Raw genomic sequence first — 25,674 nt, forward strand, 5'->3', positions numbered from 1 at the left:
CTAGGTCATGGTTATGAGGTTTGAGGCACATAAAGGTAGGTGACTGAATGACTATAAAGATCTCTTCCAGGAACTACTAAGAGACTGAATGAGATGGTCAACTCCCACAAAAAGATTTCCAGTTCATTCTTCTGAAAGAGGCCTGAGAAGAAAGCCTCTTCCCATAACTAGAGGTTCATAACATTCTGATCAACCCACCAGTGGATTTCAGAGATCAAACACATGTACAATCATTGTTAAGAGAAAAAAAGCTATGTGCTGTCTTTCCTTCCACAGGGGCACTAGTAGTATTGGACACATGTTATAATTTTCCAGAACACCCATCTTACTGCTGACAAATGACCCTATCCTCTCATGGGACACTTCAGGATCAATGCCTCTCAGGCTCCCAGCTTTATTCTGACAGGTTTTCCAGGAATGGAAGCCATGGAGTCCTGGCTGTCTCTCCCTTTCCTTTTATTCTATGCTGTCTCCATTGTAGGCAACTCCTTGATCCTCCTCATCATCAAGGAGGAGCAGAGCTTGCACCAGCCCATGTACTACTTCCTGTCCCTACTGTCTGTGAACGACCTGGGCGTGTCTTTCTCCACACTGCCAACGGTTTTGTCTGCCCTTTGCTTCCATGCCCGAGTGATCACCTTCAATGCCTGCTTGACTCAGATGTTTTTTATACATCTCTTTTCTTGGACAGAGTCTGGCATCCTTTTAGCCATGAGCTTTGATCGCTATGTCGCTATATGTAATCCACTGCGCTATGCCACTGTGCTCACCAATGCTCGCATTGTGGCAATGGGCCTGGGAACAGTCTTCCGTAGCTTTGTTCTCATTGTTGTCTTCCCAGTGCTTTTGCACCGGCTGCCTTTCTGCCACCCTCAGAACATCCTCTCCCATGCTTACTGCCTACATGTGGACATGATTAAACTGGCTTGCACTGATGTTTCCCTCAATAGCCATTATGGGTTGTCCATTGTGTTGCTCACCTTTGGCCTGGACTCTGCACTCATCCTTATCTCTTATGTGCTTATACTGCGATCGGTGTTGGCCATTGCATCTCGGGAGGAGCGCCTGAAGACACTCAACACATGTGTATCCCATATCTTGGCTGTGCTCATCTTCTATGTGCCCATGGTCAGTGTGTCCATTGTGCATCGCTTTGGGGCTGGCCTGCCTCATGCAGTCCATATCCTCATGTCTATTCTCTATCTTTTTGTGCCTCCTATGCTAAACCCCATTATCTACTCCATTAAGACAAAGGAGATACGCCGAAGATTACTCAAGATGCTTTTCAGGGTCAAGCTGTGATTCAGGAAAAGACAGAAATGGTATATGATCTAGCATTGGGGGATATGGACAGTCAGACACCAGAATAGGGAGAGATTAACTAAGGGATGTGAGGTCTGTGCTTAAAGTTCTAGGATCTCTACAAATTTAATCTACATTATTAGCCTTGTATCCACCAATGCCTTGGGATCATAACCTAACTTTGTTAACTTTTCTTTAGACACAGAAAGCAATCTTGTTTTCAAGAAAAGCAAGAGTACTGTTATTTTCTAGAGAAGTCAAGGACTAATATCAAAATATCTAGTGACACTGTTGAACTTTGAGGGATATGAATAAAAAGAAAGATACAGGTAGGGTTAATGTGGGATTGGTCTATGTCATCCATGCTATGGAAGTTTAAGCAAAAATGCCATGGTACCTGGGGTATGAAAAGTTGAAGAGCCCTACTGTTTATTTACTCACACTTCGGTTTTAGAATTCCTTGGATATTTTTCCTGATACATAGGAGACCAGAGGAACATTGGCATTTAGTTTCACCTAATTGAAGTTAACTGCCCCTTCCTTCTAACTCTGGGGGTCTGTTTTGTCATTTTCTATGATTATATTTATCCATAAAGAACAAGACTTGAGCTGTTCTGTTCATCCATATGAGAACTGCCATGATACTTTCATTGAAATTGGATCTGACAATGGGAGACTAATATTGAACAATTAAGTGAAAAAGTGGTTGAATAAGGAATAACAATTGAGTAACTAAGATAAGGAAATAACAAATCTACAAACTTATAAACCATTGCTAACCTTTCTCAAGCCAGAGTTTCATATAGAGAAATGTTTCTTATCTCTCTGGGTCTCACGTTGTCTCTAATAGGAAGAAGTGTAAATGCCATTTGAGATTTTAGAGTCTTCATATTTTTCTGAGGTGAAATAAGGAGCCAGTCTTTCATCTCTTTACCTCCTAGGGTTGGTTTAAAGTACAAACAAAATAAATCGCTTTAATATTTATATAATAACAGACATAACTTATTTGTGTATATAAATTTTTAGTCAACGGAAATAAATACAAGATTCTGTGTTGTTTTAAATATGACATGCAGGCCAGTAAGTTGGCCCAGCAGATAAAGGAATTTGTCACTAAGCTTGACCTTCTAAGTTTGAAGGGATCAAACAGAATCCTGCAAATTGTTGATCTTTAACCTCTATATACACACTGAAACATATATGCGCCTGTCCCTGGTAAAATGAAATTTTAAAGTGTTAAAAAGTTCGTAAGATATGACAGTTTGAGTTAATGTCTACAGAAATGTTTTGTCTGAACTTTCCTGAATCTTAACCCAAGTAGATCTAACTACTCACTACCTTCTTTGTAGTCACACTAGCCTTGGGGAATAGATTTTAACCAATTCAGTTGAGTTAACTTGTCCTTTCCACCTGTACTTTGTTCATTGTTTTTCCTGTTAGCTTCCATCATGAGGCTTACAGTGCATCAGACAGATATAAAGTGAGAAGTGAGTTAATAAATATTTGTATTTATTTGTTTGTCAGTAACCTTTCTAGGTTGAATTGTTACATCCAAACATCTTATTCTAAAACTGATCATGCATTAAAGATTAATTTATATGGAGCTTTTATTATTGATCATACTGTAAATACTATATGTATTACAATTGGATTAAAAACTTTATTTTCAAATATTCTATAAATATATAAATATACCTAATATATTTTTGTAGTATGTACCCGATGGACTATGGTTTATAATAATAGCAATTATCAATCAAATCAAGTCAAATGTGCTCAATATTTTTAAGGAACTCAGCCATTTAGTGACTTTGACTGCATCATAAGCATGAAATAATAAATTAGGGCTATTATAAATTCTGTGGCAATGCTTTGATTTAGTGACATAATTCTAGAAGACTCCAATACAAAGCTTTGGGTCTTCAATGCAATTACGAAAAGCTTATGGAAACACTAAGAAAAAGTTATTTTCCATAGCACATTTGATAGGGACACTAAGAATCTTCCTTTTGTCTGCAAGGTCTTTTGCATCTGGGAGACTCCTCATAGATATTTGCTATAACCAGTGCCAATAAACAGGTGGCTCATGCTTCTCTCTGGGCCTGTCACTGGTGTATCCATAGGTATATCACAGACCATTCCATAGGGCACTGATAAGAACAAGATGTGCAGTGAAAACAGAGTCGTGGGTACCAGAGTCACCACAAACACCTGGTCTGAAATATCAACTTCTTTGTCTTCTTAAGATCCAGTCTTCTCTGAATAGACAGTTATTAGCTACATGGTTCATTAATTCACAGATGATAAATGCTTCTGGTTTTATTGAGCAAGAGAAAGAACATTATGATCCGGAAAGTAAGTCTACAGACTATTCAGTCTACATGCCTGCTCAAGATACTGGAAGAAGTGTCAAAAATATGTAGTCTACAGAGGAGCAGAGGAAGACATCTTTCAAAATGATACATGGAGAACGTACTGAGCTCATGAAACTAGAGAAGTCTTGGATGAATGAAATGTTTCTGAGAATGACTTGGGATCAATTGGGAGTTATGTAACTCTTTATCTTTCTGAGTACACACCCAAGTCCAAGTGAAACAGCAATTTAGTGGTCTACCACTTTCTGTGCATTGCATTTACAAGCTCTATAGAGCACACCTTTAAAGTATGAGTGCAGCTGGAGAGGGGGAAGGTGATGCAGCTCTCCCATTCCATTTCAGTGAAAAGTCATTCCAAACAGATTCTCACAAGGCCTTAATATAATCTTCCCATACTATTCTACTAAAAATTTCTGCTATAATCATAGAAAAAAATCAAGGTCAGCTCTGAATTAAGACTTCAGAGCAATGAGAAAAACAAAGAAACAAGCAAAAAACAACCCAGACACTTTGTCTTATCTACTTCCTCTGTTTTATTTCACAGGTGTGAAAGATTCCCTAATTTTTCTGTCAATAAATATGTAACTCTTTTCTTTCTCAAGAACCAACGAGGATCAACAGTGTTGCATGGTGTCATTTTATAGCTAAATATGCAAGTGAAATTTTAATCTCTCTGAGTATGTAGCATAGTACATGGTACAGCCAAACTCTTTAAAGGCAATTGAGAAAAGGAAAAGAAAATTGAAGATTGTATCCATACTTTTCATATTAATTCCATCTTAATATGAATAATTAATTAATATAATACACTAATAAATTAATAAATAATGGTATTCAATTAAAATAACCCAAGATACATTGTGATACTCAAAATAAGACAGGAAGACAAATACCTCTTTATTTCAGTTATGTGTGGAATTTTAGGTTGAGCACAGCAGAGAAAAGACAGAGAAGTTTGGCCAATGGATACAATGTCACAGTTAGATAAAAGGAAAATATTCTAGTGTAACACAGTAAAATAACAATAACTTATTGTGCATTTCAAAATAGTTAAGAGTTTCATTGTTCTTACCACAAGGAAATAATGGTTAAAAGTGGACAGGTGCTTATGACTTTGATTTGATAATTATACTATCATTCTATTGCTAAGTACCAGCCTCAGCTTGGAGAGGGGCTCCTGAGGAAGCGGTGTTTGGGAGCAGTGGAAGAAATGACTGGAAGTCAATGGCAGGATGGAAGCTGACAGCTCTGTGTTCTGCTCAAGCTGGCTTTCCAGACAGTTGTGTAGATTGCTCAGCTCTTGCAGACCAAAGACGAGTCTTTTATTTCCATATCAATTCAATCATTATCCTAGGTTTCCTTTTGATTATCCCATAACTAGGAAAGGAGAGCATGTACATTTTCTTTTTAACATAGCAAATAAATTCAGAGATCTGCCTGCCTTTGTAAGCATAGACAATAAATTAGCTGGCTGGGATCTGGCTCAGAAATTACCAGTCCCGTCATGCCTGGACCTAGATTTACTCTGTCCCAGGCTGACTTTGAATTTAGATATCCATCTGCCTTTGTATCTTTTTGACAAGCTGGTTCAATTAGTGAAGCTGCCTTTGTTCTTTTAGGTCCATGAAGTCCTGATACAATTCATATTTTATCCTTTATATTTTGCATAATTGAGAAATTGTATATTCTTGAACTCATATTTTCAGAGTTCTTTGCTACATCCTAAGGACTGTCTTGAAGGTCACAGTGTTCACCAGTTTGCTAAGGAACATTAGACACACTCTAGCCTTCCAGACTTGTGCTGTTTATAATTATCATGGAGTCATTAACCTTGGCAGGGAGAGCATGCCCTAATATCCTTGACAAGAAGAACATCCCTGAAGGAGGACCATGAAGTAAAACATGCACATTATTATGCAAAAAAGCTCCACGACCACACCAACTGTCAGTATTTGTGGAGACCCATATTCTGCTGGCTTTGGTCCAGGGTCTGGAAACCATGTCATGCCATCCCTTCCATGACCATGTAGGACACCATAATCTATTCATCTGTCCTTGTCTGTCTGTCTGTCTGTCTGTCTGTCTGTCTGTCTGTCTATCTATCTATCTATCTATCTATTGCATCAGCACATTGGATTTTATCTCATTTTTTTAGATGAATCACAAAAGAGAAATGCCTTCAGTGAATAAGTATGAACATGCTTGAAAGGAACACATGTAACACAGAAAATAGGACTTCAGTGTTTGGCAACCCCTTGATGACTCTTCTATAATAAGCCTGGGAAACGATAAATTCAGTATTATAATGAGTCCAGATTTGAACATTTTCATACTTTCTCTTTCATAGCTTCTGGAGTAGTGACTAAACTCAGGGGCCTTCCATAGGCTAGGCAACTTTTCTATCACTTAGCTTTATCGCATTAACTATTTCATTATTGTTTGCCACCACATCTACTAATCCTAAACTCTGCTTGAGCTTATGATTTTATATTTCATGTTGGAAGGATATTACTGATAGATACTATAAACTTTCTAATACTGAGTGTGCATGTATTTTCTTTTTCCAGTTTATAGCAGTGGTGGAAGTTTCCCTAGTCATGAATGGTTGTAAATTCAATAGCTGTTCATGGCTATTGTAAATTAATGTTGAATGAATTTCCTGCTTTTTAACCCACATCCTTCCTTGTACCACCCTTTCTCCACTTAAGTATTCTTTCTATTGTATTTGTACTGTCAGATCTTCTAGAAATGTTCATTCTTTTTTTAAGCTTTTTATCCTTTTTGAAAATTTTTTTAAGATTTATTTTATTCATATGAGCACATTGCAGCATCTTCAGACACACCAGATGAGGGCATCCGATCCTATGGAATTGAACTCAGGATCTTTGGAAGAATAGTCAGTGCTCTTAACCACTGAGCCATTTCTCCAGTCCCTGGCAATGGTCATTCTTTATTCTTTGTCCTCTTTCTTTTGTCTAATGTTCACTGTGTTAGTTTTTATTGCAGCTACACTCTGTAGCTTAAAATAGCACTCAGCTGTGTGCACTAGTGTTTCTTACAAGGGTTCAGAACAACTTTATTGAGGATCATGAGTGATTTTTGTGTGTCCTGATTAACTTAAATTTTGACGTTTAAATTGAGTTCTGTTCACAGGATTCAGTGTTTCTGGTAGATACTGACCACAGGCGTGCACACACACACACACACACACACACGTACACACAGAGACAGGGAGGGGGAGGGGAAGGGAGGAGGAGGGAGAGGGAGGGAGGAGGGAGGGGAGGGGGAGAGGGAGACTGGAAAGGCCATAAACTGAATGAAAAGATTTAGAATTAATTAATATTTTGTTACAAAACTACAAAAATTTAGAGTCTTTTTTTCTCACGCTATGACTAAGGGGTGAGGCACAACCCTCTTAACAACAGATCTCTTAGGTTCTGATAATTCCCACTCTGTCATAACCCCATGAGAGATGAAAGCTAAGTCCAAGAGGTGTGCATGCTGCTGATGCTCTGTATTCCCAGAAGTCTATGAGCATCTGAGCTGGTAATAACCTAAGGGACTTTCCAGATACATCCTATCATTCTCAGGACAGAGTTGAAAGAAGCAGCAGGGGACCATGGAGAGAGAACTAATGGTCCCCAGAATTGCTCTTTCTTTCTTTATATAGCTTATACATCTGACTGTCAGGTAGGAAAGCTGAAGTGTCAGATGCTCCAAATTCAAGTTCTAAGATTCTTCGGTCAGCTTAGAAATCCCAGCACTACAGTCTAAAGAAGGAAATCTTTTCACACCCAATTCTTACCTTTCCTGCAGGTTCTCGTTTGCCTCCTTGTATCTATATTTCTATCTGCTGTATCTGCACAGAGACACCCCACCTGCTTTCTGCATCAAATACTATTTTCTCAGAGGGAATACTCCATCTGGCTGTACTTTAGATGTAAGGGTTTTCTCACTACTCCCTACCTTCAACACTTTTCTCAGAAAAACCTATACATCAAAGACCTTGAGTCTTTTTGAACAACTCATTGGAATTTTACTTAGTATTAAAAGGTTACAGTTTATGAGTGACTTTATAGAATGAAGTGGGAAATAAAATGAGTGAGCATGAAAATCTTGCATATAAGAAAAACAGTGTGGGGACTGCTGGAGGATACATAATTAAAAGTATATATACATAATTAAAAGAAAAGAGGAGTGTTGTGTTTAGACAGAGTAGATGAGTGGAATCAGACAGGATACAGAGTAAGCTTCACAACTCAGACTCACAAAATCTTTGGTATAAAGAATTTATACATCTGTCCAGTTGTGCTTTTCCACTACCCTATTAGGTAAGTTTATAAACATTTCTTTATCACAGTATGTGAATCAAACCGGGGAGCATGTGTGACTTAATGAGTAGTACTCCTGGTAAAGCCTTTGTGCTAAAAATAGCATGGCAGCAACTTAACTGTGAAAGAGTCAAGGTTGGGTTCTTAGGGCTGGCCAGAGAGCTCCATACAAGATCAGACAGTGCTGTAAGAAGGGCACGTAGAGAGGTGCTCACAGAAGGAAGTGCAACTCAACAAGATAAAGGGTAGAGGAGGAATCACTGCTGCTTATATTCAGAAATGCCAAGTGTTTGTGGAAGATGGCACCGTGGGCTATAGCCCTGAAAAAATGATGCTTTTCTTAATTTTCGCTTTCATAAATTAATGTTTATGTATAGATTGGTAGTTTATTGATGTTATTTCCTGACATACACATATGATGTTTTGTTTTGGATGGCTTTTCTGAAATCTCTCTCCCCTCATCATTTTGTGCCTTTTCCCTTCCATAGTAGTTTTATGTACCTACAGCTAGTTCTTGATTTTAAAAAAGCTACATTCTTCTGCACAGACAGAGCATATACCATGGTTCTCTTTCCATGTTCGAGTTACTCTGAAACATGGTTTGAATGACTGTGGTCATAGAGCTGTTAAAACCACTGGAAAATGGAAAGCTGAAAGCAGACACTGGGATGAGAACAGAGAGAGCAGGCAGGAGACACAGGAAAGAAAGACATTTTTGAGAACTGATGCTGGAAACATTAAGGACTGATAAAGATGCCTTGAGTTCTAGGCAAAGGAGCTGATCCTAGTCCTTTAATAAGAGATTATTTAAGTTTGCTAGTGAGAAAAGTGCTTTTTCATATGTGTCTTTTAAAATGCCTTTTAGAATATCAATGAATCAAGAGATAGATGATCTTTACAGGGCTGTGATCATGGACTAGTGATATGATATGATGTCTTGGGTCTGAGGCAGGGCTGTGATTGAATGAGGTGGGAAGAGGTGCTAGATGGAGCACTTTGGGTCAGAAGTTTCCTCCAGTGTTAACTGATTACATAGTAGGCAAAGGAAAAATGCTTGAAATTGAGTTTAACCTTAGGCAAAATCAATTTTATTGATTTCAAGAACCAAGTACAGTTTAATTCTGAAGTAAGTTGTTGTGAACTCACATAAATCAAAATCTTCAGTGGAAAGTAATATGCCATGATGGATGGACAGGAGAGTAAGGAGGTGCTAGGATGAGTGTCAAAGGCATCCCTATAGGCTTTTGGCTTTCAATTGAGACAGGTCCTGGTTTTCTGTACAAAGCTGACTAGAAGTCACAATCCCTCTGTTTCAGGCTCTCAAATACTAACACAGGTCTGATTCAGACTTGGATAGATATCTTTCTGCTTATTTACAGTTTATCGGATTATTTTTAAATTAAACCATTTTTTAAGTTCTAGTTTTAGAGATTACCATATAATTACATCATATCGTCAATCCCACTTTTACCTCCAAACTCTCTCATATACTCCTCTCTACTCTTTCAAATTTGTGGCCTGTCATTTCAATAATTGTTCCTGCATATATGTGTATGTATGTACATAGAAATATTCCAAAATACATAGATACAACATGCTCAGTCTGTATAGTGCTCCTTGTGTGTAGTTGAATGAAGGGAAGTACTAACAGACTCCAGTGGTGGGGACTGGGAGTCATAAGTGGATATTGGAGGGTCAGTAGCATAACAGTGTAAAAGAGGAAAATGATTGTGGTCTAATGAATGTGTCTTGTCTTAAAAGAGATCATAACTGGAAAAGTAGAGAGCAAGAGAGTTTTATCTCAGTTTTTGAAAAAGTATTCATGTATTAGAAAGAAAGAAAGAAAAGCAATATGCCTAGGCAAAGAGGATGTCAGATCACCTGTTGTTTCAGAGGAGTTCATTGGGCAGCTCAAGGAATTCAAAAATTTTGTTTCAATGAGGAGACAAAAATGAATGGTGCCCTCATAATGAGGAATTAGATGGCATAAGAGGTACACTCTCCAGAGGTGACATACAATATTACATATTTGTCTTTATAGGATACAGGAGCGAGCATCTACGAAGAAGTTCCAGAATGAGAGGGGAAGCCCAGAACAGCTCTGGGTTGCCTCCCTTCATCCTGACAGGACTGCCAGGCCTGGAGACGTCCCAGCACTGGTTGTTCCTGCTCCTTGGTGTCCTCTACACTGTCTCCATAGTGGGCAATGCCCTGATCCTTTTCATCATCAAGGAGGAAGAGAGTCTACACCAGCCCATGTACTATTTCCTGTCTCTGTTGTCAGGCAATGACCTGGGTGTGTCTTTCTCCACACTGCCCACTGTCCTGGCTGTGTTTTGTTTCCACTTAAGAGAGATCAGTTTTAATTCTTGCATGTCCCAAATGTTCTTTATCCACCTTTTCTCTTTCATGGAGTCTGGGATTCTGCTGGCCATGAGCTTTGATCGTTATGTAGCCATCTGTAACCCACTGCGGTATTCCACAGTGCTCACTGATGCCCGGGTGGTGTGGATGGGAGTGTGTGTTTTCCTTCGAAGTTTTTGCATGATTTTCCCATTACCTTTCCTTCTGAAGAGGTTGCCCTTCTGCAAGGCTAATGTGCTCACTCACGCCTACTGTCTGCATCCAGATCTAATTCGACTACCTTGCGGTGACACTTCCATTAATAATATATTTGGTCTGTCCATTGTCATCTCTACCTTTGGAGTTGATTCTGCACTCATTTTCCTCTCTTATGTTCTCATACTTCGTTCCGTGCTTGCTATTGCCTCCAGGGAAGAAAGGTTGAAGACCCTAAACACGTGTGTGTCACACCTGTGTGCTGTGCTCATCTTCTATGTGCCTAAGGTAGGTGTGTCCATGTTTGCTCGCTATGGGAGGCATGCCCCTCACTATGTACACACACTCCTGTCACTCATCTATCTCTTTGTTCCTCCAATGCTCAACCCTGTCATCTATTCCATCAAAACCAAGGAGATTCGTCGGAGGCTTTGCAAAATCCTTCTGGGGAACAAATTTTGAGTAGAAGAATATTGTAATGTCAATCAATGTTCAGAGGATGTTTACCCCGACTCCACCAACTTGTGTTTTGATGACCTGATTAGACAGATATCATTTGATCTCCCACCTTAGCACTGTGATTCTTGTTATCAGGTATTGGATGCCAGTACTTAGGATTCAAACAGCCTTAGGAAGACAACAGTCTTTCTTATGGTAAGATAGATCATTTATTATTTAGCAAATATGTTGTTTGTCCATTTTCTTTTTAAATTAAAAAACATTTAATCTCATAATCAGTTTCTCATTATGTTACACTATGTCCTGATTTTCTTTATTAAAAGTTTCACACTTTCCTGGATTTGTTACTAATATGGAAACATTGTTATTATGGCAATTAGATTTTTCTCCCAAAGTTCATGTCCAAGTGACATTAGTTAAAAATCTTTCTTTTGAGACATAGAAGTCTTCTGTGAAAGTGTCCCTGCAAACTCTGTCACTCCCGCAAAGAAACGAAACAGTCTAGACAATAAGTCATTGAAGAGCAATTTAAAATTGTGATACGGATGAGCTCTTCAGAGTTAATGGCTTCTGGTGGGTTTGGGGATGGGGAGTGGGCAAGGACTCCATTTTCTTTAGGGGTTAGCCACTGGGAGTTTGACCATGCACTAGTGAGTATATGGGCAACACAAATTGGACTTGATATTTTTCTGAGGGTGATGGGAGAGTCACAGAGGTGGGATGTTTGGTCTGGAAGATTGGTAAGTGAATGTGACTGGGATACATTATGAAAATTACCACATAATTATTAAGAAATTATGTTGGAAAACAATAAAAACATAAAAAATTATCTCCCACACACTCATCTACTTGCACATTAACTATGAATATAAATATTTATTTTATATAGCACATGCTGTCCATTTGGCATTTCATATGATATAAAGGAATTTGTATATATATATCTTATTAAGAGATATTTTGGTAATTTTGAAGTTCAGCTTATTTTGATGTTATAATTTAAGTTATATATAATTATGTAATATTAACAATAATCATGTGTACCAAAACATATGGATTATGTAAAATTATTTGTTGTGTCTATATTCATATGACTGAAAGGTGTTGGGGGTAAGTTGGATGAAAGAGAAGGTGAAAGTCCTGAATTTAAGGATTAAATTTAAGAACTTGTGAATGAATAAAGTGTTTTTTAAATTTGTAGAAATAACTAAAATAATGACAGTGTATGGAAAAGATGTCAAGTAATGTAACATTGCCTCTCTGATAAGCTTATAGATTAGATCATCCTCTAGAAAATCTAATTAAGTGGCCAAAACTTGGATTCTCTATACATTTACATGATGAGATAGAACCTGTGTCTCTGTCTCTGTCTCTGTTTCTGTGTTTCTGTATCTCCCTCTATGTAGTGTTCATTTTGTGTGGGTACATTTGTCTGTGTGCATGTGCAATGATCAGAAGAGGATGATGGGTATTTTGCTCTACCATTCTCTACTTCAAGACTTTGAGAAAGCTTTTTGTACTGAATCTGGAGGTTGCCTGGTAGCCAGAAAGCCCCTGAAATTCCCTTGCTCCTATAGCTGTCTCACTGCATTGCTAGAGTTACAGGTATTCATAAAGCTGTGCTTGGGTTTTTAGAAATTAAAGTGACATATTTATCTGTTCGATGTTAATTTGGAAATTTGTCTCTATTATTGTTAAAATTTAAGATTTTATATGTGTACTCATTTCATATTATTTCCTCCTTCCTACAATCTTTTCCATGCCTCTCCATTCTGCATATATATGGTCTTCTAAAAATATTATTATTTTATATATGCACTACTAAATATACATACAATCTGTTGAATAAATAAGTGCTTGTCATGTGTACCTGTGTATAGAACTGACGACTTGGGACTAGATGGACCACTTGGTACCACTAGGGGTTCATCTGTGGAGAAGAAAGATTCTTCTCTCATAAGTCATTAATTTTTAAAAGGTCTTCTTGTAGTGTCGAGGCCTTGTGAGATTTTTCTCATCCATATTGGTTTTGTTTAGGTAGTCATATTAGTATTTCATGCTTCAAGTCCTTTTCATCTACAGAAGACATAGTCTTGCAGTAGGCATCTGGTCTGACTCTTACAGTGTTTCCACCCCATCTTCTGCTACATTCCCAGAGCCTTACATGTGGGGGTTGTGTTGTATCAAATGGATCTGGGCACCCCATGGTCAGTTGTTCTCTGGATTTCAACGAATTGTGGCCTCTGTAGTGGTTTTCATCTGTGGTGAAAAGACACTTCCTCAAGAAAGGGGAAGCATACCTATTTTTTTCATTGATGCTGGCAATGAAACTGAAGTCTTCATGCAGCAAATAATTTTAATCACATAGCTATCCCTTCAGCTCCATGCTTTTTTTTTTACATTATATTTTTTTGGGTATTTCATGCATATGTACAATGAAATATGATAAAACTCCTCCATTTCCCTCACTTACCTCTGCCTGAGTCCCCCTCAACATGTTCTTTTTCCGATTTCATGTTTTTTCCCTCTTAGATACCCAGTAAATCCAATCAGTGACGCTCATATGTGCATGGGTATGGGCCATCCACTGATGCATGGGAATCCTCTCAGTGGTCACTTCCTCAAAAAGAATGATTTAACCAGCCCCAAAAGCTATCACATATGAGTAGCTTCCTCAGGGGTTGGTGGGGCCTGAAGAGCACTTTCCCATTCAGTGCAGGAATTTTGGCTGACTTGATCTTGTTGCCTTTTGCACATAACATAGCTGCATACATTTATGAATACATAAGTGTAATTTCCATGTCATGACCAGAAGACAGCATTTCACAGCACTGCTCTTCATCCTTCCCCTCTTACACTCCACCTCGTTTTCCGTGATGTCTGCTGAGTCTTTTTGGTTGTGAACCTAATAAAAATGTTCCCTTTAGTACTCAGTCATTTATTCTTAGCACATTAACCTCCTACGCACCTTTCTCTGTTGAACGTTGACCTATGTAAATAGGTTTTCTGACTAATTTGACAGCAGCCTAAGTCTATGTACATAGAGATAAAGTTTAGAAGACAATTCAAATTGATGAGAATAGAGCAAAATAATAAGAGGTTTTATTTTAGGGACTGTGACCTCCCTATTTGAATCTTTATCAGGACTATAGTATCAAGCATGGAATCCCCTCTTTTGGAGCAGGCCTCAGCACTTAGTTACTCCACAACAATAGTGACCATAAACATACAGCCATTTGCATCAGTGGGCACACATCCTATTTTGCAGGCCAATATTATAGCATGGTGCTCTATGAATTATGAATCGATACAACTCCTGGCTAAATTGATAGTGGTGGGAAAATAATAAAATGTGGATTTACTATGAGTTAATTGGTAATTGAGGAAGAGGTCAAAAGTTATCAATTACAACAGAACTTACTTCTAAGATAGTCTATTACAGATTTTTTAAATTACTTTTATACAAATGTTGAGGAACAGATGGTTCTTGTCATTTAAAATAGCACAGAGGGCAAGAAAGTTATGAAAAATATAATCTTGTTGAACTATGCATTAGTCATTCTATGAGCAAAACTTCTTTTGAAAATGTCATGAATACAATTAAAAAACAAATTATTATATTGACCACGTGTGTCTGTACATACACACATCTACACTATACACACATACACACACTCACCAAGTGAAAGAAGAGAGAAGGGTGGAGAGAGAGAGAGAGAGAGAGAGAGAGAGAGAGAGAGAGAAGGAGACAAGATGAAGAGCCCTACTTTAGCTCCATTAATGTTGAGTTTTAGAAATCTCTCAATACATTTTATATTATTGATGATTAAAACAATGAAATATATATGTAAACAACAGATCTAAAATATATACTTCATATAGACTTCTTTCAGTAAACTTTCTAATTTGTTATATACTTTACTTAAAACAGGAGACTTAAAAATATTTAAATGGGCATTTACCAGGTTTTGGTGGAATCTTTGACTTACATGAAACTTGTGAGCTCAGATACTTTGCACATCTCCATTTATTTATTTGTATTTAATGATAACTGAAACAATTTCATTGAACTTTTAGCTTACTTATGTATTACTAATACTGTTTTCAAACAGTGTTCATAGATTTTTATTTCTTTGTGAGTCAAAACTTTAACTATACATGTTATTGTTAAATACATGTGGGGCTTTCTAAAATAAATATTTAGAAAGATTAATGCAAATATTATGATTAATTTAGAAATAGTATTTAGGAAGATGGAATTTCTATTCATGCAGAATCTATATTTTCTACTTTTGAAATGATATTTATATATCTCATACTTGAAATAAAATGTGAGCAGAAGAGGAAAAAGAGTTAGAAGTGCAGGCTACATACAGTTGTTGGGAAGGTCTGGGGACCCTAAAGGAAGTTCCCTGAGCATTGCAACCCTGCTGGCTTCCAGTTGTGGTGTTCTTCCAAGAACACCTGTTCTGTCTTCTTCAGAGACAAGTTATCTTTTCTATTAGGGCCATTTACTTCCACATATGTGTACCAGTCTATTGTTCCCATCCCTACCTACTCTATACTCAATGAGTTAAGGGAATATTAGAAATACACCATACTTTGTATCCTTTTAAAAAGTAAATCTCCCAAAGATATTGCTGTTAGACTATTTTCTCTGGGGAGATATAATAACAGAAACTTAGGAAATTCAAAAAATCGTCAGGTCCTACTACAAAAGCCTACACTCTACAAAACTGGAAAATCTGGAGGAAATGGACAATTTTCTAGACAGATATCAGGTACCAAAGTTAAATCAGGATCAGATAAACCATAAAAACAGTTCAAAAACTCCTAAAGAAATAGAAGCAGTCATTAAAAGACTCCTAACCAGAAAAAGCCCAGGACCAGATGGGTTTAGTGCAGAATTCTATCAGACCTTCATAGAAGACCTAATACCAATACTCTCCAAACTATTTCACAAAATAGAAACAGACAGAACACTACCAAATTCCTTCTATGAAGCCACAATTACTCTTATACCTAAACCACACAAAGACCCAACAAAGAAAGAGAACCTCAGACCAATTTCCCTTATGAATATCGATGCAAAAATACTCAATAAAATTCTGGCAAACCGAATCCAAGAGCACATCAAAACAATCATCCACCATAATCAAATAGGCTTCATCCCACAGATACAGGGATGTCTCAATATACAGAAATCCATCAATGCAATCCACTATATGAACAAACTCAAAAAAAAACCAAAAAAAAACCAAAAAAACAAAAAAACAAAACCAAACTACATGATCATCTCATTAGATGCTGAGTAAACATTTGACAAAATTCGACACCCCTTCATGATAAAAGTCTTAGAAAGACCAGGAATTCAAAGCTCATACCTAAACATAGTAAAAGCATACTGCAAACCAGTTGCTAACATCAAACTAAACAGAGAAAAACTTGAAGCAATCCCACTAAAATCCGGGACTAGACAAGGCTGCCCACTCTCTTTATACCTATTCAATAGAGTCCTTGAAGTCCTAGACAGAGCAATTAGATAACAAAAAGAGGTCAAAGGGATACAAATTGGAAAAAAAAAGTCAGATTATTACTATTTGCAGAAGATATGATAGTATCCTTAAGTGACCCCAAAAATTCCACCAGAGAACACCTACAGTTGATAAACAACTTCAGCAAAGTGGCAGGATATAAAATTAACTGAGACAAATCAGTAGCCTTCCTCTACTCAAAGGATAAACAGGATGAGAAAGAAATAAGGGGAACCACACCTTTCACAATAGTCACAAATAATATAAAATATCTTTTGGTGAATCTAACCAAGCAAGTGAAAGATCTGTATGACAAGAACTTCAAGTCTCTGAAGAAAGAAATTGAAGAAGATCTCAGAAGTTGAAAAGACCTCCCATGCTCATGGATTGGCAGGATTAATAAAGTAAAAATGGCCACCTTGCCCAAAGCAATCTACAGATTCAATGCAATCCCCATCAAAAATCCCAAGTCAATTATTCAGTTAGGAAGGGCAACTTGCAAATTCATTTGGAATAAAAAAAAACTCAGGATAGCGAAAAGTACCCTCAGCAATAAAAGAATGTCAGGGGGAATCACCATCCCTAACCTCAAGCTCTATTACAGAGCAATACTGATAAAATACTGTATGGTATTGGTATAGAGATAGGCAGGTAAATCAATGGAATAGAGTTGAAGACCCAGAAATGAACCCACACAGCTCTGGTCATTTGATCTTTGACAAATGAGCTAAAACCATCCAGTGGGGAAAAAAGACATCATTTTCAACAAATGGTGCTGGTTCAACTGGAGGTCAGCATGTAGAAGAATGCAAATCGATCCATTCTTATTGCTTTGTACAAAGATCAAGCCCAAGTAGAACTTGCACCTCCACATAAAACCAGATACACTGAAAGTAATAGAAGAGAAAGTGGGGGAAGAGCTTTGAACACATAGGCACAGGAGAAAATTTCCTGAACAGAACACCAGTGTATATGCTCTAAGATTGAGAATCAACAAATGGGACCTCATAAAATTGCAAAGCTTCTGTAAGATAAAGGAAACTGCCAATAGGACAAAACGGCAACCAACAGATTGGGAAAAGATCTTTACCAATTTTAAATTTGATAGAGGGCTAATATCCAATGTATACAAAGAGCCCAATAAGTTAAACTCAAGAGAATCAAGTAACCCTATTTAAAAAAATGGGCTACAGAGCTAAGCAAGAATTCTCAACTCAAGAATATCAAATGGCCGAGAAGAACCTAAAGAAATGTTCAACATCCTTAGTCATCAGGGAAATGAAAATCAAAACAACTCTGAGATTGCTCCTCAGTTAGAATGGCTAAGATCAAAATCTCCAGAGACAGCCAATGCTGGTGAGGATGTGGAGAAAGAGGAACACTCCTTCATTGCTGGTGGGATTGCAAGCTGGTACAACCACTCTGGAAATCAGTGTGGCGGTTCCTCTGAAAATTGGATATAGTATTACCTGAGGACCCAGCTATACCATTCCTGAGCATATACCCAAAAGATGCTCCAACATATAACAAGGACACATGCTCCACTATGGTCATAGCAGCCTTATTTATAAGGCTGGTGCTCTTACTAGGCTATTACTAGAAGCTGGAAAGAACCCAGATGACCTTCAACAGAAGAATGAATACAGAAAATGGTACATTTACACAATGGAATACTGCTCAGCTATTAAAAAGAGTGACTTCATGAAATTCTTGGGCAAATAGATGGAACTAGAAAATATCATCCTAACCCAATCACAAAAGAACACGCATGGTATGCACTCACTGATAAGCAGATATTAGCCCCAAAGCTTGGAATACCCAAGATATAATTTACAAACCTCATGAAGGTTCAAGAAGAAGAAATACCAAAATGTGGGTGCTTCAGATCTTCTTAGAAGGGGGAACAAAGATACAGGAGGAAATATAGAGATAAAGTGTGAAGCAGAGACTGAAAGGCCATCCAGAGACAGCACCACATGGGGATGCATCCCATATACAACCACCAAACCCAGAAAAGATTGTGGATGCCAAGAAGTGCATGCTGACAGGAGCCTGATATAGCTGTCTGCTGAGAGGGTCTGCCACAGCCTTACAAATACAGAGGCGGATGCTTGCAGCCAACCATTGAACTGAGAACAGGGTCTCCAATGGAAGAGTTAGAGAAAGGACTGAAGTAGTTGAAGGGGTTTGCAACCCCATAAGAAGGACACAATATCAACCAACCAGACCCCCCAGAGCTCCCAGGGATGAATCCACTATCCCAAGAGAACACAGGAATAGACCTATGGCTCCATGCATATGTAGCAGAGAATGGCCTTGTTGGGCATCAATGGGAGGAGAGGTCCTTGGTCCTGTCAAGGGTGGATGTCCCAGTGTAGGGAAATGTCAGGGTGGGGAGGTGGTAAGGAGTGGGTGGGTGGATAAGGGAGTACCCTTATAGAAGCGGGGTGGAGCGTGTTGGAAACCAGGTTTCTGGAGGGGAAACCAGGAAATGGGATAACATTTAAAATGTAAATAAAAAATGTAATTTTAAAAAGAGAATATTTTCTCCATAGTCAAAGAAGAATATCAGGTAATTAGTTTGATATAAAACAACAGAGCAATTTGTGTACGACATTACAAAAGCAGTTGTGCTAAACACATCAGATTTCTTTGTGGATGTTCTTTCTGCAAGATCCAAAGTAATACTAACATTTCTTTTTTATGTAAAACCGCTTTATTTGATAGTGTGAAAAGCTATTCATATTGACTTAGAAGCTAAACATATAACCATGAAACTATTTATGTAACATATATAATAAGAAAGATCTCCACCATTTCTAAAAGGTCTCTGATATTTTTTTTTTTTGTTTTCTTTGATTACACAACATGATATTGAACCTAAGTGGGATATGTAGAGTAGTTACCTAATATGGGTTTTGGCTCTGTATTAGTCTCATCACTCAGGACGTAATGACATGCCCCGTACAAAAAAAAAAAAAATCCAAGTCTCCCAGTAGTAGATAAAATTGGTTTGAGGTCATACTGTAGATATCTAGAATGTATTGTTGGCGCACAAATGAAACTGTGTTCTTTGATCCATGTTTCCTCAATTTCCCCATAACATTTATTATGTTCCAGTTAAAGTTAAAAAGATTTTATTAATATTTATTATTTAAAATGCACATTTTATAAATAAACCTATAATGTATTTAATATTATTATTCTTATTTTAGTCACAGGCACTGTGGTGCCAGAATTTTATACCTTGTCCAGGATAAGCAGCCAGTAATTGTGAGGGTAGGGAAAAACTGGTGGAGGTTGACATTTAAGTTCAAGTTTCATGTGAGTTGCTGACACTGCCTTGAAAATGTTGAACTCTTACCGTGTTTTACTAGTGTCTATAATCAAATGTGTCCGACAATTTCAGTTTTAATTTAGACTAGGGACTTGAACGGCATCACATCGTAACCAATTCATCTGTTCGTTCCATGCTATCTACTGAGTATCTGTGGCATCCTAGATCTCAAGCTAGGCAGAATGGCATAATGGCTGAAGGGAATGATGGATGGAGTCTGTCTCTTGCCTTCTGAACTTGAACTTGTGGCCAATTTCAATCATAGTTCAGTGTGATTTAAATGCTACCTCTTAACATTTGCCTGTAGTGAAACTACAGTAAAATTTACTTTAAAACTTATTCTTATGTTTACTAATGTGCCTATGTCCATTTAAGTGTGTACAGGTGCCCGCAGAAGCCAGGAGAGGGCATTTATTCTCCTGGAAATGCTACAAGTGATAGTGAGCTGCATTGTATTGGATCTGGGAACCAAACTCTGGTCCTCTGGAGAGACAGCAAGTGAGCCATCTTTCCAGCCTCCTCTAATGTTATCGATCTCATTGTACTTTGGTCTTATTAGATGACATGTGTAGATAATAGCAGACTGTGAATTGGATATGAAGTTTATATGACTTGACATCATAAACTGGTACACACCTCACAATGGAATTGCACAGTTATCATTTCTTTAGGATGGTTGTGAAAAAACCATTAAGACATCTTGGTAACTGTGGTGGCACAGAAAAGGCAACTCTAAGGTAGATATTAGAGTTAGAGATCTCAAGAGTGTACATTGTCTTTGATTATATAAGGCAGAATGTGAATCAGTCACCCTAATATGCTTCATGTTGGCAGTGTCAAGAGAGTGAATATCAAGTAAGGGCTGTGGATGTTTTCAATGATAGAGAGTACTTGCCTTCCATACATAATACACCTTGGGCTCTATCTACAGAACCACAGATGCACACACACACACACACATATACACACACACACACATATGCACACACACATATCATATACATACATACACACAATATACACATGTACACATACTTACACACGTATATACACATATATACTTATATACATATATATACAAACAAATACACATACATCATACATAGACACATACACAAACACACACACACAATATTCTTAATTTGTCTCGAGTGTGACTCTTCTATTAATCAATGTCAATCCTTTCAGATGTATTTACCAGATCTACTTCCCTCCAAAGGGAAGATCTTTAGAGCATGCTGGCTGAACACTTTGGTGACTTTCTCCATTCTTTATCATTGTACTGTCAGTACTTAACCTTAGAAAAGTTAACATAATGGCTAACTCCACGGAGTACCACATGGCAGTCGGTAGGTTGAATGGCTCCCATGAACTTCTTTTGCAGTCATTCCTGTCACTGTATGATACTTGTCATTTCATATTTGTAGGAGAAAAATGAAATTTATGGGGGTGAATTTGCTTCTTGATCAGTGGGTAAAGTACATTCAGAAATGGAAGTTCTTGTAATGTTTTCATCTATGAATCTACCATATCCTTGCTGTCTCCCTGACAGGAATTCCACAGCCATTTGAGAAGAACATGGAGCAATGTCCTCAGTACTTTCTTATCAGGATGGATGATAGGACATGATGTGCATTCACATGTTGTGTGTGACCAGCAGTGTGAACTAGTGCTTCTTCCCATGGTTAAGAGAGATTCACTGATGATCAGGTGTGACTTGCATATGATTTGCATGTAATGTTATGGGATCCAGTACTTTTGTGGCCATATGCAGACACAAATGTATACTGGAATGGCTATCAAATACATTGAAAAGGTAGATTTAAACAGTCACACTACCGAGATCTCTAAATTTGAGGAGTCATTTTCTCTCATCTCTGTGAATTAGAGGTGAGGCACAATCTTCTTAACAACAGGTCTCTTTCAGTTCTGATCATTTCCACTCTCGCAACCCCATGAGAGATGAAATGCTAAGTCCAGGAGGTGTGCATGCTGCTGATGCTGTATTCCCAGAAGTCCATGAGCACCTGAGCTGTTAATAACCTAAGGGACTTTCTAGATACAATCATATCATTCTCAGGACAGAGTTGAAAGAAGCAGCAGGGGGATATGTGCAGGGAATGTTCCCGAATGATGCTCTTTCTCTCTTCACACTTGCCATTCTTGTGAATCTCAGGTATGTGACCTGAATCATCCAGTGCTCAAATATCAAGTGCTAAGACTCTGCATTAGCTTAGAAATCCTCACAGTACAACATATCAATTGGAAAGAGAGCCTAAGCTTCCCTCTCCTGCCCTCTCCTCTCCTCTCTTTTCCTCTCTTCTTTTTTATTTTTCCTCTCTCCCATTGCCTTTCCAATTTTCTTTTTCTTTTTTACATGATATCTTCATCATCTTTCTTCTCTGCCTTCAGTCTGTTGGCAGTCTTGGTTTAAGAAACATTTTCTGTTTTCTGAATCAGGCATTACTTTCCTGGAAAGCATAACCCATGAGACTGTATTATGAATTCAGACTTTGTGACTACACTATCTACCCCATACTTTTCTAAGAAAAATCTAGAGCTTAGCATAGAAAAAAAACCCTTGGAGGAGTGTTCATAAATGAGGGTCTGAGGGGAGGGGAGATAGCACTGCTTATAATAATCTGCCATGTGTCACAGAAAATGGCATTTTCTGATCAGAAAGGAACCTATAAAATGAATTTTTTCTTAAATGAGATTTGAAGAGTTTGTGATCATGGACTAGTGATGTGGTATCTTGGTTCTGAGGCATGGGCTGCAGTTGGAAAGATATGAAAAGAAGTACTGAAAGAAGCACTTTGGGTCAGTAATTTTATCTAGTGTTACATGATTAACTTAGTAAGCAATGGAAAAGGTGTGCAGATATTGTCTGTGATTCAGTCTTAAAAGAGAGAACTTTACGTATGAAAGCAGTGTTGTTGCTTAGAGAAGTGACTATTAATTCCACAGCTTTCAGGATTACAAATTGGATATGAACACAATTACTAAGAACTTCCTTTTAGTAGATCCTAATGTTCAGGGAGAAGAGTGGTCATTGGCTGAATGGGTAGATGAATGAGAAGGAGGAAGCAAGGGATGAAGAAAGTGCAAGCATAGCCAGTGACTTCCTGAATGGTTATCACTACGGATGGATATTTTTAAAGACAGGGTTTTGCCAGAAAACTTAATAATTCCCAATACTTTCAGTCTCTCAGTCTCAGCCTCTGAATGACCATGACAGATATGAACTATCACATCTAACCTGGATATCTATTTTTCTGGCCATTTATCTCCCATCTGGATAAATGGATGGAAGCAATGGACAACTGGTCTATAGGTCTACAGAGCTTAGAATACAGAGGCTCAGTTCCATCCCATTGTAGATAGAAGAAACTATTGTGGTCTGATGAGTGTTTTGAATCAAAAGACCATGGGACTAATAGAGATTTTTGCTGGTACTAGAAAAGACTAGTTATAATATATTTATGAGCTGAATTCACAGCCTCAAAGGTAAGAAAAAGCAATAGACAAAGGAAAGAAGGGGGAAAATATCTATTTCCAGGTAAATTCAATGCTACAACTCAAAGTTTCAGAAATCTTTGGACAATAAAAAGCAACATTGAGTACCATTGGAATCAAAGCTTCTCTAAAATGAAGGACTACATAGATATAAGAAAGAAAATAATACTGGACTCAGGCAATGCATGAAAATGTGAATTTGTTTGCCTTATAGGGCAGAGGTCTGAGCATCTAAGAAGGAGTTCCAGAATGAGAGGTGAAGGCCAGAACAGCTCTGGGTTGCCTCCCTTCATCCTGACAGGACTGCCAGGGCTGGAGACGTCCCAGCACTGGTTGTTCCTGCTCCTTGGTGTCCTCTACACTGTCTCCATAGTGGGCAATGCCCTGATCCTTTTCATCATCAAGGAGGAAGAGAGTCTACACCAGCCCATGTACTACTTCCTGTCTCTGCTCTCAGTCAATGACCTGGGTGTGTCTTTGTCCACACTGCCCACTGTCCTGGCTGTGTTTTGCTTCCACTTAAGAGAGATCAGTTTTAATTCTTGCATGTCCCAAATGTTCTTTATCCACCTTTTCTCTTTCATGGAGTCTGGGATTCTGCTGGCCATGAGCTTTGATCGTTATGTAGCCATCTGTAACCCACTGAGGTATTCTACAGTGCTCACTGATGCCCGGGTGGTGTGGATGGGAGTGTGTGTTTTCCTTCGAAGTTTTTGCATGATTTTCCCATTACCTTTCCTTCTGAAGAGGTTGCCCTTCTGCAAGGCTAATGTGCTCTCCCATGCCTACTGTCTGCATCCAGACATGATTCGCCTACCCTGTGGTGATATTACCATTAATAATATATTTGGCTTGTTCATAGTCATCTCTACCTTTGGGCTGGATTCAGCACTCATTCTCCTCTCTTACATTCTCATACTTCGTTCCGTGCTTGCTATTGCCTCCCAGGAAGAAAGGCTGAAGACTCTGAACACATGTGTGTCACACCTGTGTGCTGTGCTCATCTTCTATGTGCCCATGGTAGGCGTGTCCATGGCTGCTCGCTATGGGAGGCATGCCCCACGCTATGTGCATACGCTCTTATCACTTGTTTATCTGTTTGTGCCTCCAATGCTCAATCCTGTAATTTATTCTATCAAAACCAAGGAGATTCGCCGGAGGCTCTGCAAAATCCTGCTGGGGACCAAGATTTGAGCTGGATAATATTGTAAAGTCTAAGTTCAGAGGACATTTGTCTTGACCGCACGAAGTTGTCTTCTTTGACCTGGGATTTTTAACTTTTTTGTTCCTAATTGACATTTCTATTAGTATCCTTGTTATCAGATAGTTAGGATTCACAACAACAGGCTCTGGTATAGGTCATGGCATAATTTATTAAAAAATCATAAATTTCATTCCCTTCTTTTTAAAATGAAAACTAAATGGTATTTCCTCATTTTCTTTATTAAAATCTTATATCACCTTGGATTTCTTATTAACATCAAAGCATTGTATTAATTGAAATTATATTGTTTCCTGAAAAGAATTTGGTTAAGAGATATCTAAAATTTTTGTCTCTCACATACATATCTACTCGAATAACCTATAACTATTTTATATAGTATGGAATCCATCGGGCATGTAAGAAGAGTTAAATATTATTCTATGTAAATTATATTAAAAGAGTTCATTTTTACTAATAGTGAAATTTAGTTAAATTTTTAGTTAAATTTCAATATTGAACTAATATTGTATATATCAATTGTGTATAATCATATGTTCAGCATCTGTTAATAAAAGAATCAAAATTACAGGAAAGTTTGAGTAATAAATACCGGTACTATATAGGGTGATTCAACTTAGAATATGATAAAATAATGTACTATTAAGATGACTGAAATGCTTTAAAAAACGTAATCAGTGGGTGTGGGACAGAAGGAAAAACATCCAATTTTGATCTTTAATAAACTTGCAGAGTAGACCCACCTCTAGAAAATGTGCTCCAATTTAAAATGAAACTTAAACATTTTATGCCTTTCCATGGTGGAGATACAGTACAGTGTGTGTGTGTGTTGAAGTGTGTTTTATGTGGGGATCTATGCCCACGGAGTAGGAAGTGACTGTTGCTACAATTGCAGGTTGATTCTCCTGCTTCAGTCCCCTAACTAGTTTGGCTTACATACATTATATCATTAAAATGCACCCCACTTTTAGAAATCTCTATAGTTCTGAGTAACATAGTAAAGTATATGTATAATTAGTAGTAGGTCTAAAGGAATACC

General features: G+C 37.8%; 3 protein-coding genes across 3 annotated transcripts; all 3 read left to right on the forward strand.

Annotated features, from left to right (window-relative positions):
* Positions 1–354: 354 nt before the first annotated feature.
* Positions 355–1,302, forward strand: LOC116893995 (olfactory receptor 51I2-like). The gene has a single exon (XM_032895710.1). It carries the CDS (start codon positions 355–357, stop codon positions 1,300–1,302), a length of 948 nt encoding a protein of 315 aa, XP_032751601.1.
* An 8,782-nt stretch (positions 1,303–10,084) lies between these two features.
* LOC116893996 (olfactory receptor 51I2-like) lies at positions 10,085–11,029 on the forward strand. The gene has a single exon (XM_032895711.1). It carries the CDS (start codon positions 10,085–10,087, stop codon positions 11,027–11,029), a length of 945 nt encoding a protein of 314 aa, XP_032751602.1.
* Positions 11,030–23,662: 12,633 nt separating this feature from the next.
* On the forward strand, positions 23,663–24,607 carry LOC116893997 (olfactory receptor 51I2-like). Its single transcript, XM_032895712.1, has one exon. It carries the CDS (start codon positions 23,663–23,665, stop codon positions 24,605–24,607), a length of 945 nt encoding a protein of 314 aa, XP_032751603.1.
* The last annotated feature ends 1,067 nt before the right edge of the window (positions 24,608–25,674 follow it).

The sequence above is a fragment of the Rattus rattus genome, chromosome 2 (genome assembly GCF_011064425.1).
Source record: "Rattus rattus isolate New Zealand chromosome 2, Rrattus_CSIRO_v1, whole genome shotgun sequence".
NCBI classification, from domain to species: Eukaryota; Metazoa; Chordata; class Mammalia; order Rodentia; family Muridae; genus Rattus; species Rattus rattus.

Coding starts and splice junctions, on each gene's coding strand:
- LOC116893995 (XM_032895710.1), top strand. CDS start 355: ATGGGACACTTCAGGATCAATGCCTCTCAGGCTCCCAGCTTTATTCTG.
- LOC116893996 (XM_032895711.1), top strand. CDS start 10,085: ATGAGAGGGGAAGCCCAGAACAGCTCTGGGTTGCCTCCCTTCATCCTG.
- LOC116893997 (XM_032895712.1), top strand. CDS start 23,663: ATGAGAGGTGAAGGCCAGAACAGCTCTGGGTTGCCTCCCTTCATCCTG.